Source organism: Amphiura filiformis, chromosome 17 (assembly GCF_039555335.1).
Source record: "Amphiura filiformis chromosome 17, Afil_fr2py, whole genome shotgun sequence".
Lineage (NCBI taxonomy): Eukaryota > Metazoa > Echinodermata > Ophiuroidea > Amphilepidida > Amphiuridae > Amphiura > Amphiura filiformis.
Genome location: NC_092644.1, coordinates 49,283,948 through 49,306,186, shown reverse-complemented (window position 1 = coordinate 49,306,186; position 22,239 = coordinate 49,283,948). Strand labels below are relative to the sequence as shown.

The 22,239-nt window shown below is 38.9% G+C and overlaps 2 protein-coding genes across 2 annotated transcripts in view; both read left to right on the top strand.

Moving 5' to 3' along the window:
- LOC140137911 (uncharacterized) overlaps positions 1 to 15,062 on the top strand; it is a 33,466-nt gene extending 18,404 nt beyond the window's left edge. Inside the window, exons 3-4 of the mRNA XM_072159716.1 lie at positions 12,070 to 13,008; positions 14,223 to 15,062. Coding sequence (XP_072015817.1) covers positions 12,070 to 13,008; positions 14,223 to 14,932 — 1,649 coding nt within the window. The 3' untranslated portion in view covers positions 14,933 to 15,062. The remainder of the gene's footprint in view (positions 1 to 12,069; positions 13,009 to 14,222) is intronic.
- The window catches only part of LOC140137910 (uncharacterized), a 50,109-nt gene continuing 42,823 nt past the window's right edge, over positions 14,954 to 22,239 (top strand). The window contains exon 1 of the mRNA XM_072159715.1: positions 14,954 to 15,062. The gene's annotated coding sequence lies outside the window, so the exon portion shown is untranslated. The remainder of the gene's footprint in view (positions 15,063 to 22,239) is intronic.

The window sequence follows — 22,239 nt, the reverse complement described above, 5'->3', positions numbered from 1 at the left end:
CTATATTTTCATTTATCCACTCTGCAGCTTAAATGCAATAATCGATCAACTTCATTATTATGTCTTCAGAATCTTGCATCCTATACCTTTGTACATAACCTGGCTGTCTGATCAATGTGTGTATCGGTCACCTGGAGCTACAGGGTTTTTTCATATCTGTAGCCTCTTCATAGAGTGCATAGTTCATATACTTTATGTGTAAAAGTCTCTTTTGGTGTGATTTTTTTTGTAAATGTGACAAGCCATGACCAAAAAAATACATTTTTGACCAAAAATTTTTGTCCAAAAATCATATTTTTGACAAAAAATCACATTTTTGTTCAAAAATCACATTTTTGAACAAAAAATCATATTTTTGACTAAAAATCATGTCAAAAATCATTTTTGACCAAGAGTCGCATTTTTGGCCAAAAATCATGTTTTTGACCAAAAAAGATTCTGAAGACATAATAATGATAAAATTGACGGATAATTTAGCATGATACCTGAATTTATCAGTCTCGCTAGAGTTTTCAAATATCACGCTCGACTTCGTCTGCATGATATTTGAAAACTCTAGCTCTCATTCGATAAATTCAGGTATCACACTCAATCCGTCCAATTTTATATCAAACTTGGTATTGTGATAGTATGGTGGCCTGATGTGCTGCATAGTTTTGTGTCATGTTGCATATTTCCGAATATATCAATGAGCTTATTTGTATTTACAAACCTTTGTTATTTACACACCTTTTGTGGGGATACCTTAATTAGGAACCATGTAATTCTAGTTTTTATTTTCCTAAAATTGTCAATCTAGATTTAACCCCATGAGAACTACATGTACCTGCCAATTGGCCAAAAAGAAGTTTTTATTATCAATTGGACCAATCAGCAACATTGTAAGAATAATTTCACCACACAAAAAAATTGGGGTGAATTATTTACAAAGCTCCATTCTGATTGGTGATTAAAGTGAAGATATCATGTAATTGACCAATCAGTGGCAATGTTAGATCGGCAGGTAGTGCTCAGGAGGTTAAGAAATTGTAGGGTGGATGTGAAGCGAAAGGTACAATTCAGCGCTACTTTCGGGTGTCCACCAGTTTGGAGCCGGGCCTCGGTCGTTCCTCACAGGCAGTGGAAAAGTTTCTTTTACACTTTATGCTTGTATTAATTAAGCATTATATACTTGGCTTGCTGTTACCTGGTTTTTGTTTTCGCTATTTACTGTTACAGAAGATATGCACACATGGATAATCGGGGACGATGTTATTAACCAAGCAGGGAAAGATCAAACTCAAATCCATGGTGGTGGCAAGGTGCTATGGGATGGTGTACCAGGCGGACGTTGTGCAGATTTAGTGGATCGAGTGAAAAAACTGATGCAGTTTCACCATGTAGATGCCCCGACCACAATTATCATACACGTGGGGACCAATGATATTTGTTCAACTCCAACTTGGGAACTTCGTCAAAGGGTTGAAGAAAATTTAATAGGGTTGAGAGCATTATTGCCTAATACACGGTTGATTTGGTCAGATATATTATTCAGAGAAGCTTACCCGGAAGAAATTGATGGGGCAGGAAGGCGCTGTGTGCGGAATATAAATAAGTACGCCCACAAAATTTGTAAGGAAAAGCTAGGGGAGAATGCTTATGTCATTTTGCATGCAGGGATATTGGAAGGCTACAAATACGATTACACACGGCCCTCAGATTTTGAATTGTTCAGGCAAAATTTGTCTAATGCGCTAGTTCATTTTAATAACCAATGTAATTATTCAAAGCACTATCCTCCAGGTGCGGTAAGCGCAGAAGTTAGTACAGAAGGTATGCACACATGGATAATTGGAGACGATATTATTGACCAAGCAGGGAAAGATCAAAATCAAATCCATGGTGGTGGCAAGGTGCTATGGGATGGTTTACCAGGCGGACGTTGTGCAGATTTAGTAGATCGAGTGAAAAGACTGATGCAGTTACACCAACTGGATGCCCCGACCACAATTATCATACACGTGGGGACCAATGATATTTGTTCAACTCCAATTTGGGAAATTCGTCAAAGGGTTGAAGAAAATTTAACAGCGTTGAGAGCATTATTGCCTAATACACGGTTGATTTGGTCAAATATATTACTCAGAGAAGCTTACCCGGAAGAAATTGATGGGGCAGGAAAGCGCTGTGTGCGGAATATAAACAAGTTTGCCCACAAAATTTGTAAGGAAAAGCTGGGGGAGAATGCTTACGTCATTGTGCATTCAGGGATGTTGAATGGCAAACCCATCCACACATATGATTGTCCACAGCCCTCAGATTTTAAGTTTTTCAGGCAAAATTTGTCTCATGCGCTAGTTCATTTTAATAACAAGCCAAATTCAAAGCGCTTTCCTCCAGGTGCTGTGCACAAAGCTAGGGCCATGCCAAAGGAGTAACGTTGAACATTCAACTTTGATGAGGGAGGGAGAGGGAGTTTGGCAATTTGTTATGAAACTTGTGTGGAGATGTTTGTTTCTTTTATCTTGGATCTTTCATTTATATGCACATGTATCTCCATGTTTCATATTAGGTATTATATACCTCATATATAGATTCCTCTCATCTGATTGGTTAAAAGTGGAGTCATTAAAATAGCTGTGCCCCCTTTTTCTATCAAGATGACGTCATAAGCAACAGCTGTGCCACGGGCATAGATTCAACTGTGCCCGCTAAAAAATTGGATATTCGCAACCCCGAATACACAGATCGCTCGTATACATTACGCACCCACTATACGGCCGGCGTTGATTACAGTATTGTAAAAGAGACTATAGTGGTCACAGTTTGCGATGAATTTGACCTCTCCTTGCAGACGACGACCTTTCACTGCTGTAGTGAGTGCATGCAGTGATTTGTTTACAATCTGTTACATGTCAAGGATTTATACCTGCCAACTGTCACTTTTTAGACAAATTACTACGACCTGAAGACTTGGCATTGTGTGACGTTAGCACAGAAACGGTAGGGTTTTAGATATGTTATCGGTAGATATCGGTCTAAATTATGCACCCTTGCTCTTGCATGCACTGTGCATTTAAGGCCTATGCAGTTAAAAGCTTGTAGGCCTTGTCAGCTCAGGAAATCTATTAACCAATCAAATGAGAAGAATCTATATTATTCGGTATATAAAACAAATATTGACTGCTTAATATTCGGGGCACAGTTTAAAATTATAGGCCCTCGGTGATGTCAAAACCATGACTATGGTTTTGACATCACGGAGGGCCTATAATTTTAACTGTGCCCCTCATAGCAGTCAATATTTGTATACTGTGTTATATACTGGGCTGCCTTTGTGTTACATAGTAAATAAAGTGGAATGTTTCAAACATTTCACCTACAGGTCTCATTTGTTATTCACCCTCCTGAGCATTTTGACACCTTTATTATAAAAATTAGTCAAAAAGTGAGAGAGTGTGGGCAAAAAATATCACAAAGTAGGGGGTATTTTACCCCCCTCTTATTTCCACATTTACAATAGTTCTAAGCAAGTACCATAAACGTTCCCCTAATGGCGCTATGGGCTCCCTTGACATAAGTGGAATTTTAGACACAAACTAAAAGTGCCCTCCCATACCCTTAATTCTTGTTGGGATTTTTAGAGGAGGGAGCTCTCTATTTGTACATGAAATTTACCCAAGGCAAAGGAGCCGAGGCATGCCATTAGGCAAATGTTTATGGTATTAGTCTTTTATTATAAAATGACCTTAAATGTATTTATTTACTTGGTTTAGGTCTGGGAGTTTATCTAGACATTTTTTTACTAGACTCAAATTTGTTTTTAATGGGCCGCGGTTGTGGATCAAATTTACGATATGAGTTCCCCCCCCTAATCCACAACCACCCCTGGCTCATTTTATTTTAAACGTCATCAACAAATAATTAAAAATTATTTTAAAACAGGATTGTACATGACTAATATATATAGAATAAATTTGCTTCAATTTTAGACCTAAATGAATCTATTAAATGAAGGAATACTCAAGAGACAGTGTTTTGAAATGTTGTACATCAAAATGTAACAAAACCACCTTTTTGGGTACCCCAGTACATTGCACAGGACCATTAATATTCTTTCATTCATTCTTTCAGTCATTGTAACTTCCAGGAGTGACACCTCAAGCCTTTTCCTGGGAATTTAGCTCACGGAGCAACAGATTGTATGCATTTATCATAGAATGAAAAGTTGAAAGGGTGGGAAAGTTTCAGCCATTATAAAGATTCCCCTTTTCTGATTTTTCAGTGAATATTTCTCTGGTAGCAGCTGTCGCACTTATTGGGATCCACATTCCTCAGTCTGGTGTACGCTATGGAATAGAAATTGGGTTGAGTATTTCGCTCATATTCTGGAGTCCCTCTTTTTGAATTTGCTTTATATTGGGATTCAGGTTCCTCAGTCGGGTGTACACTGTAGAATAGTATTTTCGCTCTTATCTTGGAACACGGTTGTTTGATGGCATGTAAAACTACATCATTTTTAAGAAAAGGTGAACACTGATGGTGCTATTTATATTTAACACTGGTATAATGGCATTAAAACATCAGAAAAAGATGAAGTAGAAAGATTAAAACATTTAACTGCACTCACCAGGTTATTTTCCCAAATATTTCGGAACCAACTAGTTCCTTCCTCAGTGGGTAATGGTTTGTGATATGTGCTGAGATCGAGAAGGTCTTCTTCAAGAGTTGCCAGTTGGTTTCACTGATTTCAGCAAACTGTTGTACACTGGAGAAAGTTTGTACCCCTGCGAGGTGTTGATTTTGGGCTGCGGGTCTCTCCGAATGTGGATCGCTTCACAGATTTTCCTTGTGTCATTCCTGCTGTCCTTTTCCAAAATGGTAACTCCGTCCCAGTCAATATTGTGAGCGGACTTGGTATGAGCGGATACAGGGGAATTGGCACTTGAAGCAACTGATTTATGCTCCTTAAGTCTGTTCTCCAGTGTACAACAGTTTGTTGAAATCAATGAAACCAACTGGCAACTCTAGTAGAAGACCTTCTAGAAACACTGATCTCAGCAACATCTCACACACCATTACCCACTGAGGAAGGAACCAGTTGGTGAGTGCAGTTAAATGTTTTAATCTTTCTACTTCATCTTTTTCTGATGTTTTAATGCCATTATACGAGTGTTTCTACTTCCTGTTTACTACTTGCACGTATGAACTTACACAACTATATCAGAAAAAGAGTAACATATAGCAAGGAAATGTTCAAAAAACATTTTTATCATTAAATGTAAGGAATAACTTACAATATTGGACTAAATTAAATTTGAAATAATGTGAACAGCCTCAATTTGCACAAAAATATACAGTTTATAGAAAAAAATATCACAAAAAGGTAAATAAAATGGCTAAAAATATATGTATATATTACTGTGTGATGCCTGTTGGTCTTTTCCAGGTTTAGAATTGAATATTATATAATGTTTTGTTAGAAAATTTAATAAATGATCACATCAAACAACCATGGAAATCCCCTCTTTTTGTTTGACTTTCATGGGTTGTGCTCAAACCCCTTGATTATAACAGAGATGCCAGTTTTCAGGTTTTAACTTGAATTCAGGTTTTTTGTGAGTTCAAATTCCTGTGTTTTTATTTATTTTCAGCCTGTTTTTGGACTTTTGGCCAGCATTCATGTGCTTTTCAAGTTTTTTGAGTGAAACTGACTGGCATCTCTGTTTTAATGATATAATGGCTGGAATCTACAAGTGGAGTTTCTATGAAAATAAAATTATTGTCTATCCTGATGGCCAATAAGTATAGTCGAAATTTAGTAGCGTTCTTTGTGTTTCCTTGTCTCCGTCTGGGGTTAATCCATATATCTTTGGACTTTTGGAATGTGTAAAGAAACATCTCAAAACTTTTGGGATAGCCAAATCATTCAAATTAAAGAAACTAGGCGGTTACCCGTATTTCGCGGTTTTCGGCTATCATGGTTAATGGCTTTTGCAGATCTCAAAATCAGGGTGTCCTTTGGCTGGGATCACTTTCCTAACAGCTGAGCTCAATTGCAGCTTTTTGCAATTTGACCTGACTTTCGCCATCAATTTGACATTTGACCTGACCTTTGACCTGGATGACCTAACAAACGCAACCCTGAGCTTTCTTGGCCAAAGTTACACCCACCCACAAAGTTTGAGCTCCATTATATGAGCAATTTGAAATTGTTACGTGTTTTGACCTATGACCTCTTAACCGTAGGTCTGACAAAAAGGTCACCGTGGAAACTTTTGTTTGTTTGTCCAAGGTCCACTCACCCACCAAGTTTGAGCTCCATAGAGGCAATTTGAAATTTCTACCTTTTTTGACCTTTGACCTCTTAACCGTAGGTCTGACAAAAAGGTCACCGTGGAAACCTTTGTTTGTTAGTCCAAGATCCACCCACCCACCAAGTTTGAGCTCCAAAGGGGCAATTTTAAATTTCTACCTTTTTTGACCTATGACCTCTTAACCGTAGATCGGACGAAAAGGTCACCGTGGAAACTTTTGTTTGTTAGTCCAAGATCCACTCACCCACCAAGTTTGAGCTCCATAGAGGCAATTTGAAATTTCTACATTTTTTGACCTATGACCTCTTAACCGTAGGTCCGACAAAAAGGTCACTGTGGAAGTTTTTGTTTGTTAGTCCAAGATCCACCCACCCACCAAGTTTGAGCTCTATTCAGTATCAAAGTTACGTAATGTTACTATGTCAACGGGATCACGCTCTTGAGTAATGAACCACGATCGAAACGATCACCACACAAAGTATATGGCACTTTCGAAGGCATACCAAAAAGCGTGATCCGGTAACCAAGAGAATTACGTAACCACTTGATGCTGAATAGGGGCAATTTGAAGTTTCTACTTTTTTTGACCTATGACCTCTTAACCATAGGTCCGACGAAAAGGTCACCGTTGAAACTTTTATTTGTTAGTCCAAGGTCAACACACCCACCAAGTTTGAGCTCCATAGGAGCAATTTGAAATTAGACTTCAATTGGACTTGACCCGGTCGTTGACCTGTGACCTTAAAAAATATAAACTCGTTCTTCCTCATACCAAGCTGCACCCACCCACCAAGTTTGAGGAACGCGCGACCCCCAGTCTCCGAGAAAAGAGGCGGACAGACAAACACAAACAGATGGACAGATTCTGGTGAATTATAGTATAGGAGCAATTTGAAATTAGACTTCAATTGGACTTGACCCGGTCGTTGACCTTTGACCTTAAAAAATATAAACTCGTTCTTCCTCATACCAAGCTGCACCCACCCACCAAGTTTGAGGAACGCGACCCCCAGTCTCCGAGAAAAGAGGCGGACAGACAAACACACAAACAGATGGACAGATTCTGGTGAATTATAGTAAGATATGCTCAAACTTGTGCATAGATTAGTGTGTTTTCCTCCACCTCAAAGACACTGAATTTTTAATTTGCTCTTTCAGCTCAAATTTTATTTGGGTCGGTAGGTTGATTTTTTTAAAGATCCCAAATATGCTTTATTCTGCAACATAAATTCCACCAAGCTTTGCTACAAAGTATCACAATAAAAGTTGTAACAATTTTCACAAATTCAGTGTGTTCAAGTGGGATTTTGGGCATTCTTTGGGATCTTTAACAAAATCGACCTACAGTACCGACCCAAATAAAATTTGAGCTGAAAGGGCAAATTAAAAAATCATTAGGTGGCATTTCACATTTTACAATACATCCTGGGAGGGAATTCCCCTGTATACATCCAGCTGCCATTTATCCTGTGTACTACCTATGTTTCAGATGGGCATTTTATTTTTGAAAATGCCATTTACATACCAGTGACATACAATACATAAGAAAATATCGTATAGCTCCCTTGCATACGTACTTGCTCAATTAGCATTTTGTGCAAATTTTATTACAAACTTGAATGCTATTCTTTTTTGATGGACCTTTTCATTCAACATGTAAAGTCTATGGAGATTAATATTAGAGAAGGCTGGAAAGGACACTTAAAGCCATAATGTGTGATTTGCTTCACAGTGACGCCCTCAATTTTACTCTCACACATTAGATATGCTCATAAAAAAGAACTGCTTCCAATTGAATACCTGATTGGAAGAAGGGCCCAACTCCATCAAAACTGTTTTTAATATTTGGAAAAGTTTTATAGACAGAACGTTTTCATCTTCAGGGGACCTTTAATACATGAACATACAATAGTACATACATTCTAAATTATATATGATGTTTCCATGGAATCCATGGCAATGGTACATGTCTTAATACGAGCTGGAGTTGGGCCCTTCTTCCACTAATATATTGCAAGTGCCAGTTCTCTAAGCAGATGTGTTATAAATAGCTACAGAAATTTGATAATCATCCATTAATTGCACAAGTAGAAGCATGTAATATGTTAGCAAGAAAGTTTCTTGTAGTGAAAAGCAGATTTCATGGATGAACAAAATTCCTCTTCAATCCAATATTTGTGGAAGAAAGGCCCAACTCCATGGAGTTGGGCCTTTCTTCAATGAAAACAATGATTAAGTGTACATGGAGGACTATTTAGAGAGTAGATTTTGGTTCATCTTTCACACACAAGGAAGAACAGTCTGCTGGTATGCTGGGTCTAACTCATTTTTGTAAAAAATTGGAGTTGGGCCCTTCTTCCACTCAGGTATTCAATTGTGTAACAATTAACAAAATTTGCATCGAATGCTACTGGAGCAAGTAAAAATATAATCAAATACTTCTGGAGAGGGGCTATAATAGCTAAAACAAAAAATGTCCTATACCTTAGTGGTTATGAAACAATGTGGTACTTCAATGAATCAGTGTTTGTTTTTCAGCATTAATTGACATCTATTGGTGAATAAATTAATTGGGTCCAATATTTAGTGCTGAGAACTACATCAAAATGTTTAAAAAGCTACATTTCAAGGGTTCAGACCCGGAAAGCCATTAACTCATTATGACCAGCTAAAAATGAGCATGAAGTTGGCTCCTTGCTTTGGACTGCAAAAATCTTTTGTTTTCTATTGAATTTTGGCATGATTAATGAATTGTTTCTTCTATAGCGCCCTGGTGACTTTATACTCAGTTTAAGTGAGCAGATTAAGAGTTGAGGCTTTCTAGCTCTCAACCCTCGATTTCCACTTTGAAAAAAAATAATAATAAAAAATAAAGCAGTGAAGCCCAGGCAAACTGGCACTGTAATAAAAGAGAAAAATCAGAACCTTTCAGATTCAAACCAGCGCGCACTCACGATTACATGCCGCCCTCTATCTTTATAAACAAAAAAAGTGACTGGGATTTTTTGAGTCGGTTGGGAAAGGGTAATCAACCTCTTTTTAGGCCTTATGGAGCTGTGACACAGGAGATGCATCAAAGAAGCCATCTGGGAAGAGTAAATCAACCATCACTAAACAAGGGGGACTATTACATGATTTATCTCATGAATAGGACTGCGCCACAGCAGACAAACGCACCTTCCATCATGCTTTGCGATAGTAGGATGGGTAAACATACCAGTATTAACCCTGGGTGATCACTGACTCAAAATAATGAAGACTGCAATATTTTGTTGATTTCAGCATCATAATTAAATTGTTTTGTGGATTAGCCGGGGTTTTTAGGGCAAGGATGTTCAAGTAAATGGCATTTAATACGGTGACCTGCCATCCGTGCGTTGTTATATTTATGTAGCTTATACAATGCGGCACGGTACACGTGTGTGGGGTGTGTGTAGGCCCTATGTGTTTTCCAGTCAGTCTATCTATTCTAAAACTGGTATCATTGTCGAAAAAATACATACAAATTGTAAAAATGTTGGCACTCAATTCTTCCTCTGCAGGCCCCCACTACATATGGGGTTCCTCTTTTAAGCATCATAGGCCTAGATGACGAATTTCAAAGAAAATCACAGCAAATTGATCGAGATTTACGATATTGGCAGTTTCCATTTCGTGTTGAAATCACTGTGATATTCCTGTGTTTACAAAAGACCCAGAGCTAGTCGTGCTTGCGTAATTATCGCACATGGTCAGGAAACCGTCTCTTCTACTGCTGGCTTGATTCCGCTCACGCCACACAAGCCGTAGTCAGCAGGCCGTCAGCAGGTCAGTACTAGCTGCAGAAGAGACTGACAGGGAAGTGACCGTTAGAAATATCTAGCTGGTATCCGTTTACTTTTTCTTGGTCAAAAGATGATGCTCTTTTACATTGAAAAGCGTTATGGTACCCAGTTTCCAGTTTAATATGAGGATCAATAATGTGAAGAAAAAACTAAGTGAGCACGTTACAGTACGAAGTACGCTGCCTCTAAATATGGGTGCCTCGTGCAGGTTTTCAATAGCGGGTTCCATGCGGGATCTACGCACATAGGCTGCATGGGAAGGTACGTTTTTCTGCTGTGGGACTGCGCCATCAAGAAAATCCATAGCCATGACCATCCCTGCCTGCCAGGCTGTCAGTTGCCTGAGGAAGTCTGATGGTGTATCAGACACAACATAGCAAATTGTAATACAAGTAGGTTCCAGTACTCGATTTAATTTTTTTTTAACTGCATTCAATAAGTTTTCTCAATTTGGCAAGATTACAGATTATGTGATGTGTATACCCAACTGTGTGTATATAGTGTGTACCCTACCCACCCTACATAGGGTATCCAATTGGCCAGATACTGCTTGGCTTCATGAAATACAGCCAAGTATAGCACAATAACTGCTATCTGCAATTCCGGTGTTGCATTTCCTCTGTTCATGGTGATGCCTGTTGTTTATGTTCCAATTTCTACTATTTTATTTTTCAACTGATGTACAGTGTATCAATTGAGGATCATGTGATTAAAATATGTGACATGGGAATGAGTTGGATGTCGCTAATATTGTTTTTGAGATATTTTGCAAAAACAGTGTTCACATTTTTTGTTTTATATCATATTGTTTTTAGCTATTGATTAATTGCTCATAACTTAAACCAGATGTCCGATTTTGATGGGGTTTGCATCAAAATGTAGCATTCATAAACTGCCAGAAAATGATGTTAAACCATTCTAATTGAAAATTCCAGACATGCGACTCATTCCCCTTGATCATGTCACATACATGTATGTGATAGGTATAAGGGCCCACACCTATTTACCAGTGCCCAGCCTTCCCCAGCCAAAGCGCAGCAGCTTACTGCAACCACAATGCTTAAGCTCCCATTGAATGAGGGATTCCCCAGCAGGGCTGTCAACTTTTTGGAATTGCTTGCCGTGAGACAGAGGCGTGTCGGGATTTGCCGACTCAATGTTCATTTTGTACCATGATTACTTGAGCCACGGCGCTCGACAATGTGAAAAGCGGGGGGTAGGAGCAACAAATTATTCATGACGATGCGTGAGATTTTACTCATTTTCCAGCTTTTTGCGTGAGATTTACTACCTAGGCGTGAGAGTATACTACCTTGGCGTGAGACCGTGAGAAAGTGACCCAATGCGTGAGACTCACGGCCAATGCGTGAGAGTTGACAGCCCTGTTCCCCAGCCAAGCAGTACACTGGTATTTAGGTATGGGCACTAAGCAGTAACCATTCCTGAACATTAAGGGGATACTACACCCCTGGCCAATTTTGTGCCTATTTTTGCATTTTTCTCAAAAATTATAGTGCATTGGTGACAAGTACGATATGCATATTATAGGGGCAACTACTGCACTGGAAATTTTATTTCAGCACAGACAACATTTGAGGGAGGGAAAACCAGTATTTGATCAATAAATCAATAACTACTTGCCTTGAGTTGCTGAATTTTCAGTGCAGTAGTTGTAGTCCTTGCCCTATAATATACATATCTTACTTGTCACCAATGTGCTATAATTTTGAGAAAAATGCAAAATAGACACAAAATTTGCCAGGTGTAGTATTCCTTAAGGCTACTTTAATGTGTTTTCAAATTGTGTGCAAGGAATGACTTTCAAAGGTGAACAAAATTGGTGTATCTTTTCAAGAAATCCTTGTATTACGCATTATGAGTTACGCAGAGGTTAAAGGGTTATCTATTAATTACTAATCTTTAATGCTGGTTTACTATCTGCATTTCAGTTGCGTGTAACCCAAACTCAACAGAGGTATGGATAATTGGAGATGATCATGTTCTGCGCATGGAGAAGGTGGCTAAGCTGAAACCAGGGGGTTACAATCTAGGGCTTGATCAGTTTGGTATTTCAGTGACTTTTAGGGGTCGACCAGGCGCTGGATTAAGTGATCTGGGTAATCTGATTGAGGAGGGGATGCAAGAATCATCATATTACCCAGATATCATAGTGATCCATTTAGGGATGAATGATTTCAATGTCATGTCACATGGGAGTATGTATCATATGAGCTTTGAGTTAGTGGAAGTGTGCAAAAGTATGTTACCACAAACTTCAGTTATTTTTTCAGGGATGCTCCCCTGTCAATTTTACAGAAACTTTGATGACCAGAGCACAGCTGAGAGGGTGCGCAAGCATATGGACAAGTCACATGCTAAGGTGTGGCGCAGTGCAGGATGGGAGTTTATAAAACATAGATATATTAGCAGCACTGACATAGAATTATATGTAGATTGTCTGTATCTATCTGATGCAGGCTATGGCCTCATGATGGTCGCGTATGCAAATATGATTACACAAATATATACTGATGTGAAAAACAAGGACAGATTCAAAAAGCAACAAGTCCAGTCTACAGAGGATTCTCTTCCCCAAGAAGTGGCCATGACTCATGATGAAGATTCAAACCCAGGGCAAGTAGAAGGACAACCAGAGGAAATAAGTAAACAAAAAGAAGCCCAGAATACAGAGGATTCTAAACACCAAGACATAGCAAAGGATGCAGGGAAGAACCTGGCACAGCCAGAGGAAACAAAGCAACACCAACAAGGCCAGACTACAGAGGATTCTAATCCCCAAGATGTGACCTTGAATCAGGATGAAGGGATGAGTCTGCGACAGGCTGAGACACAGCCAGAGGAACCAAGTCAGCAGGTCAAAAACCCAGGTAAGATCTAAGGGATGGAATAAAAAATAACTCCTGGTTGACTGCCGGTGCCCTGGCAAAATTCCCGGTTTAACTGTCTTCTATTGTTCCGAATAGAAACCAGACCCAATCACCGGTTCTGCCTGGGTGCCAGCGGTCGACTTGCAGTTGGGTTTTGAAGCCATTCTTTTCTAAATGCAAGGTGTAGCATCTCTAGTGGTTATTCAATTCTGTTGCTTAGTGTAAACCCTGTATGACTGTTATAGTCCATTTAACTTCCTTCCTTGAGGTAGTTGAGTAAAATCGAATTTTGTGATTTTCTCAGAAACAGCTACATTTTTTATAAATTACTGACTCGAGGAATGCATACAGACTATCGTTTGTTTTACACAGACTGACTTTTCATTGGATGGTTTGTGCTTGCTTGGTATGAAATTGGCAGTGGGTATCTATCAGCAGAGCCTTCAGTTATTTTTACAAATTTGGCTTCAAGTATTTCTGTTCACAGGTCGTTAAGTTCTGTATATCAGACTGATGGAAAGCTCCCATCAGAGAATCACTTGGTCTTTATTTTGTCTTGGTATTTGATCCAAACAGCTCTTCTAAACCGACCGCCTCTTTAGAACTTCAGAGTGCCTTTTACAGCTCTGTACATCATTAAAAAAAATTCCATGTTGTTAGGCCTCCTACAGGCTTTCCTTCATCTACAGTTTCACACTGTGGGGTCACACTTTAATTAGGGGTTCATTCATAGGATTGAGGCGTGATCGCTGTTTATAAATCAACGATCATGCCCGAAATCCTATGAATGAACCCCGTTCATACATACCCAACATTCTGAACATTGTTAGCAATTCAATACAAATGAAAATAATAAGGGTTTACACGTTTAAATAACATTTCCATATCGTTTTCCTTCAAAAGTTGGGAGAAAATGAGTAGGCCTACTTGCAGGAAGCAACTCGGCTCATAAGGTCAACGGCTGGGAGTCAACGCGTGAGATGAACGCGGTGACATGCGCGTGTACGCAACACTAGCAAATCGTTGATCACGTTAATTGGGTTCCAACGCTGCGTGACGCAGCTTGTTTATGCCCTGCGTACTGGTCATAAACGGAATTTATGACCAGCAAAAAAGGGCCCAAATCCAATCAGAAATGCCGTTATATCGTGAGTATGTATGAACATTTGTTCTACTAACTGTTAATTCTGTCTTTCTGTACATTTCAATTTCAGGAGCTGATAGTGCAAATTTGACAAAGGTTTGGATAATTGGAGATAGCCATGTAATTCATGCAAAGCAGGTGGCCCAGTCAAGACCAGGGGGATGCAATCTAGAGCTGGATCACTTGGGCATATCAGTGACATTTATGGGTAGGCCAGAAGCTTCACTGGATGATCTAGGTGACATGATTAATGAGGAGATGAAAAGATCATGTTATCCTCCAGACATTGTGCTGATCCATTTAGGAATTTATGACTTATGTGATGGGAACAGGAACAACACCAGATATTCCATAACTGGCAAGGTCCAAGGGGCAGTAGAAGTGTGTAAAAGAATGTTACCAAAAACCAAAGTGATTTACTCCGAGATACTTGCCCGTCGATTCTACTTCAAGTGGCATGTGCAGAGGATTGCAGATAAACTACGTAGGCAAGTGAACAAAGTGTTTGCTAAGTTGATGGAACAAGAGGGGTGTCAAATAGTACTACATGCATACATTGAAAGACACAGCAAGGACTTATTTCATATTGATTGCTTCCATCTAAATGACAAGGGCTATGGCTTAGTTTTGGACTCATTTGCAAATGCTATCAAAAAAGCACATACTGATGATGATATAGCAGCAACCAAAAATGAGAGTGGAGTCGAGGCTGAACACTGTAAGACCAATTCTCAGCCGAACAAGTTCAGTCTAAAGAGGATTCTGCTGCCCAAGAAGTGACCATGACTCCAGATGAAGGAATGAACTTAGGGAGGCTGAAACACAGCCAGAGGAACCAAGTCAACAGCAACAAAGCCATTCTAAGCTCCAAGAAGTGGCCATGACTCAGGATGAAGGGACATAAAACCAGGTGAGTCATTACTAACTGCCATATTAACACCTAAATGTACAATTCCTTATTTGACCTGTTTATGCATGATGAATAATTTGAAACCATTTTCATTGAAATTGGAGGACTTTCAGTTTCTGACCCCTGTGTGGCCAAATATCTGACCACCCCATCTTTGACCATATTGCTTATAATTCAGAACGGTATGTGGCAGAGAGGTCAAACTATACTTTTTCTGAATCCTTGATGTGAGGAATATACTATGGTATTGTTTTAAACCAAATTTGAGCAAGTTTGAAATTTCACCCTTGTGTTGACCTTTGATTGACCCCTACATGCTCAGTGGCCAGCCCTCTTTCAGAGGGTGGGTAAAGGGGCGAGGGAAAGATAACTTTCAAGGGGGCCAACTTTTACAAAAATGGGCTAAAAAGTACAAAAAAGCCTACAAATCTTAAATACCTGTGATTACCAGGGTGGCCAGCATCACACAGACGGCAACACTTCTCACAGGTGGGAAGCTGCGCCACTGTACACGCTTTGGGCCACTGTTTAATTTTGGGAACATGTTGAAGATAGTTTGAACCATCAAATGAACCTGCAAAGTTGATTTGGTTAAACACATTTTGTTCATGAACTTTCACCTGATGCCAAAATCTGCATTTTGAAGAGGTAAAGAAGGGGGGGGGGGGGTGATACTTAATCTGGCTATACACCTTTTATTATGTTCAAAGGTATGACCACTCAATCAAGTGAGGCTTTTTTGGTTGATGTGTACTTCATAAATGCTTACTTTTTGTCTCCATTTCAGTTGCTGGTATCACAAATTCAGCAGTGGTATAGAACAAACTATTGATATTGGATAATTGGAGATAGCCATGTGATTTGTGTGTGCAAAGGAAGGTGGTCAAGTTGAGGTAGAAAAGAGTCAATGGTGGGCTACAGACATAGGGCATTTTAGTGACTTAGGGGTTGACCAGCATGCTTAACTAGCTGATGTGGGCATCCTGATTAAGTAATAGGGGTGAGCAATGGCAAAGACTGATTTCTTGTTTTAATATTTTGCATGCTAATACATGAACGGTTGAATATAGAATGTTAGAGGTAATACCAATTTACCTCTCCCCCCCCCCCCACATATTAGACTTGTTTTCACAAAATGAGTGGAAAGTCATCACGGAAGAAAACAGAGTTAAGCTGAATTTATACTCGATCACCAAGAGATTGTGATGAACCGCTTTTGAAAAGCGTTGGGCAATTGCTGAATTTTGTGATGTATGGCTCGTCGCTTTTGCATTTACACTTATCACGGTGATAGCGATTGCAGACGACAATTATAATATTCTAAATGCCACAAAATACATTTTTAGAACATCCATTGCTGTCAATAATTATTGCCTTGGAATTCATCACCGAAAGTTAATAATCAAGAAAGGTAAATTGGCAAAATAATAGATCTAGTTGGTTGGAAATAATTGTTGATGCATTCAAGTGTCAAGCGTCATCGCTCGGGAAGTTGAGATTACTTCAACTCGCAAAAGCAACATCGTTTTTGCCACAGCGATTTGTATCGTTTGATTGGCTTGACGCTCTGAAAACGGAAGTAAACACTAAACATGCCTGAGAATCGCTTTTGCAGCGATCAAGTTTAAATTCAGCTTTATGGTTCATTGAACATGCCAGAAAACAAACAAATTCCTCTGTGAAATATTGACTTTTGAACACCCAAGTGAAGGAGAAACCTGGGCAAGTTATATATCACATTAAGGGGGTACTACACCCCTGGCCAATTTTGTGCCTATTTTTGCATTTTTCTCAAAAACTATAGCACATTGGTGACGAGTAAGATATGTATATCATTTTGGCAAGGAATACAACTACTGTACTTAAAATTCAGCAACTCAAAGCAGGTTGTTATTGATTCATTGATCAAATATTGGTTTTCCCTCATTTTTGACTGTAACTCCACAACTGTTGTCTGTGCTGAAATAAAATTTCCAGTGCTGTAGTTGTAGTCCTTGCCCCTATCATATACATATCTTACTTGTCACCAATGTGCTATAATTTTTGAGAAAAATGCAAAAATAGGCACAAAATTGGGCAGGGGTGTAGTACCCCTTAAAGCTTATGATTCACAGATTATAAATCTGGACATAACAAAATATGAAACTTTTCTCTCATTTTCTGGGAACAGATCTTTCATGGCAGTGCTCTGCACAACTGATTCCACAATTTGTTTTTTGACAGTCAACGCTCTATCAAACCCCTCCAATGATTAAAATGTACAAAATGTTTAGTATTTTACCACCCAGTTGTAATCATGAAGGGATGCATCGATCCTGTCGCTATCCAAACATGGTTTTGATCCATTTATGGATTTAATGTTTGATTCCATCACCAGCAATGGTGACAGATCGGCCCAGGTCAGTAACCTGAGTCCAGAAATACCAGGACGAACACTTGGTACATGTACTTGAGACAAAAATTTGTCTCATTTTGGTCACTTCAGTATCTATAGGGCAGCTGTTGAATAAGGTCTCTGCACTAACCCTTTAAATGACTGGAATAAAAAGCAGATAAACAGGGCTGGAAGGTGACATCTTACCTGCATGGTTATTACGAGAGGGACATGTCTTCCATGGGGGTGTATGAATTTCAACTGGAATAGCCCATCTTGATTTAACTTGTTTAGAACTGCCAATGTTATACATGTATCTGAAAAATCATGGCCCCCACCTGCTGCTGAGTCACAGTCCATTCACATGATCACCTCTGTGCGAGATTGTTTATACCACTTTGATGTGTATTTTGTTGAGATTATGAAGAGACATTTTGTATGGGAATTGCCTTTATCTATAGTGTGTCTTGTCTCAAGTTGAGAGTAACGCCATGTTGGATTTTGCATTGCCAGATTCAAATTGGTACATTTACGTGGTTGCATCGCCACCGTATGGACAAATGGCCTGTCCATGTGTGTATACGCCCGCAAGATTAGCTTAATGTGCACGATTTGAATCTGCCCCTGCGATATCCAACATAGTGTTATAATCAACTTGATACAAGACAGACTCTATCTATCAGATTTGGGTTACCTCCTGATTTTATACACATTCATGAATGTGATCAGATAATAATGCATTGATCACTGGTGGCCTCTGAAGTATGCAGGTTATGCTCAAATCTGTGGTATATTCCAAGAGCGGAACTGGAAGGTTTCTTTAACTTTGCGGCGGTATACAGGCTGGGTATCTGTAACCTAGCTATGTGATTTCATTTAATATTTGTTAAGAATTGACATTTAATTTAGATAATTGTTCAAAGGGGTGTCCCTAAATAAATAAATATTATTTTAAAGAAATTCCGGTTTTCACACAATTGTAAATTCTACATTGCACTATTTTTCACTCACCTAGAACATTTTCGCTAGGTCGACTAACATCTTCAGCAGATGGTGATGCTGCGAATGATGCTGCGAAAAATAGTGTAGTGTTGAAGTTCAAACTTCGATTATTTTGTCTACCACTATGTATGAATTGTAATGTACTTTTGATAAAATATATCCTGTGAAAAGTGTGTAATTATGACAAGTTCTAATATTTATTAATGTTATTCTGGGATCCCTGGATTTAAATAGCCTGCCAGATTTGATGATACATACATTCACAATCTAGTTGCTGGATTATGGCTATTACACTGTATCAAAATGATTGGCACCGGGATATGTGAAATTGTCAAAAATAGCTAGTACACTGTTGTCAGTCTTCTGGAAATTTCCTGATTTCAGGAAATTGTACTCGGATGATCCTGTACAAATGTATGGGCAAAGTACATTTTTCAGGAAATTTTGTGCTATTTCAGGATTTTTTGACAAAATTGACCGACATCTCCGCTAGTAATAGGTGTAATTGTCATGCTACTAATTAAAAGGGGCATACATGATCTGATAATCTGAAGCCAATAGGTTGTTGCGTCTGGGAGCTACATGCATTGTCATTCGAATGAAGATCAATGTATTCATTGTTTTACTCACACAATACAAGTTGAATAGCCACACGGCTCAAAATATGCATTGAATAGGTGCTCTCAATTAATATCTCACTTCCTTTAAAAGCATGTACCTTAAATTCTTAGAAAAGATAAAATACTGTAATTTTAAATATTCACAAAAACTTGAGCCTGAAATGGACATAACATAGTGACACAAATTGTCTGTTCCATTCATTTTGATATAGTTTGTATTGTCTTTCAATTTACCTCATTATTTTGGTTCCAAATGAAAGAGAACATATTCTAATAGTGAAAAGTATTATAATTTTATCATTTTGTAGAAAAAATATGGAATTAGGTATACTGTTTTTGCAATGTCCGAGCTTCCGTGCTTCCGTCCGTCCGGATGATGTATCTCGGGCATGAATGGGCGGATTGACTTCAGAATTTCAGGATAGGTGCGTCATGGTCAAAAACTATGGATACTTTTTTTTTGGTTGGGGTTCAAGGTCATATACTGAGGTCAAAGGTCAATCTGAGGTCAAATTAGTAAATTAGCAAAATGGTCATATGGGCATGTAACTTGGTGGGTACAGTCAACATTTAGAGCCAAATTTGTGGAAGGTCATTTTGGGGTCATCCGAGGTCATCCAGGGGTCACCTTAGGTCAAATTACTAAAAACTGTCGTACGGGGATGAAACTTGGTGGGTACTGTCAACATTTAGAGCCAAATTTTTGGAAGGTCATTTTGGGGTCACCAGGGGTCATCTGAGGTCAAATTAGTAAAAACTATCATATGGGCATGAAACTTGGTGGGTACAGTCAACATTTAAAGCCAGGTCATTTTGGTCACCAGGGGTCATCTGAGGTCAAATTAGTTTGAACTATCATATGGCCATGAAACTTGGTGAGTACAGTCACATTTAGAGCCAAATGTTTGGGAGGTCATTTTGGGGTCACCCAGGGGTCATCCGGGGTCACCCAGCTTTGTATCAACTTGTGAGTACGTGCCACATCACTCCCTTTGGTGGAGGCATCACGGTCGACGCTTTGCGTCGAAAACCGCGACATCCGAGAACCGCGGTCCATCTAGTTTTATTTCCAAAGGTAAACCAAAAGGTATTTGTCCCCTTTTGAACAAAGAGGCAGACCTTAACTCTAGCCACTGCTAATTGTTGTGGTATTCCAAAATCAGATCTCTTTAACTTTCGTTTGTTTGTTGTTTGTTTGTTTGACTACCGCAATATGCCGTAAAGATGTTTTGTAATAAAATTTTGTGACAAATTAAGATTTGAGCATTTTTGGAACAAGTATGATTGTGCTAATAAGAGAGCAATGATACACAAGAAAGTTATCATAAAGTACAAACTTAATATATATATATATTTTTTTTTTTTTTTTTTTTTTTTTTTTTTTTTTTTTTTCCTGCTTAATATGGAAAAAAAATTAGTATTGTTGACTCTGGACTTGAAATTATTTGCAATGTTTTAAAATAAGCATTAATTTGCTATATTAATTGAACCAAAGAGATCAGACCCAAAAGTCCTGACTCAGAATTGCCCTGTATGCAATGCTATGGTAAATCCGCCATATTGGTTTTGTCGCACAAAGATGGAGAGTAGAATAGGGTACCTCCGAGATTTTTTATCGGCAAAGCCTGAAATCCAATGACAATTTGCATTTTAAAGCTTGCGAGTTACAAAGGTTTGCATATAGAGCATTGTCCACACGTAAACAAGGAGACAAAGTTACCTGGGTGCATATGACAAAATAATACAGAGGTCCACTATTTTGCTTTCCATGAGTGACACGCAAACATGGCAGAGGCAGGGCACTTTAGATCCTATCTCTTTCATATGTACAGGTTAAAGAAGCATTTTGTGATTCAAGTAGGGGATAAAGCGATGCTTGTTGATGACGATGAATAAAATTATGACTCAGTATGACATTTATGGTATCTGTGTCTTGTCTCCTTTTTCTTATGCTGGTGAATAAAAAAGGTAAAGGTAAGGGGGTCAAACCTGTGATCTTGCTTTTGAAGCGATTGAACCAGACTCTTCCATGAAATGCTGCTGCGGGGGATAGCTAGGCCTCCTTCACAGGGAGTGTGTTACCTTCCCGGCATTGAACAAAAGTGTACCAATCTGGGTGTGTAGAATGTAGATTGAGGCAATAGGGGGAAGAATCTTTGCCTAAGTGCACAACACATTGAAGCTGCAGAGATTTAAACCCACAACCTCGTGCTACCTTGGGATTATGAGTCCCACCATGCATTATACGATTACAAGCAGTACGATTGTATATATGTATACTGCATAGGAAGTTTGCGGTTCCTCAATCCTGCACTTGAACATTAGTGTGTCTTTAGTTTCGCAGTTGTGGCTGGATGCTGGATTCACAAAATATAGCCACTTGTAGAGTAACACATCTTGTGGTGATATTCCCCTGCATCCTCTGTTTATTGCAGTTTACCACAATAATGAATTGGAATTATAGTTTCAAATTGGTATCAATTTGTGGCGCTTTCGTTTACCTCTATCAGGCAAAAAATTGTATGTCTCAAAGTTTACGAAGATTTAAAAATCCAGTGCCGAATGTGGTTTTTTTGTCAATTAACTCTGACAAAATAAGCGGGAGGCACAGTGTCATCGCCCCGATATCTTCATGGCAGAAATCGCCATGGTAGGTTGAATCCACAGCCACGCATTGCCATTTTGTTCCGACCTGTTTAATAGTTTTGAGACGCATAATGGGCCGAGGGACATCCGACTAAGGCTAAGGTCAGTGAGTATGGTATACGCCATGAGGTCATCTGCTTTTCGACTGCCTCCACGAGTGGCCTACGCTGCGCTATATAGTCCGGCACATATAAAATCAGAATCTTTGTCAGTTTTTGAGCTCAAAACGCACGGTTCTTTCTCAATACGCAAGCTAACGACTATCATATCCTTTCAACACATATATTCAAGTGCAAGCATAAAAATATGGCTTCTTTAGAATAAAAAAATTACGGGAGATATTCATCATTTTCTTCCCCAGTATCCAAAGATTTATCGTCTGAATAGCAAATTGTGCATAGCACATTCACGTGTATCGATCCCGGGTATTCATTTTAGTGTCTCTGCTGTACAATGTGATTATAAACCAGGCGATGTCGGTGTGCTAGGTGCTCAGAATTTTGAAAACTTAACTCCTTATACACATAATGAAATA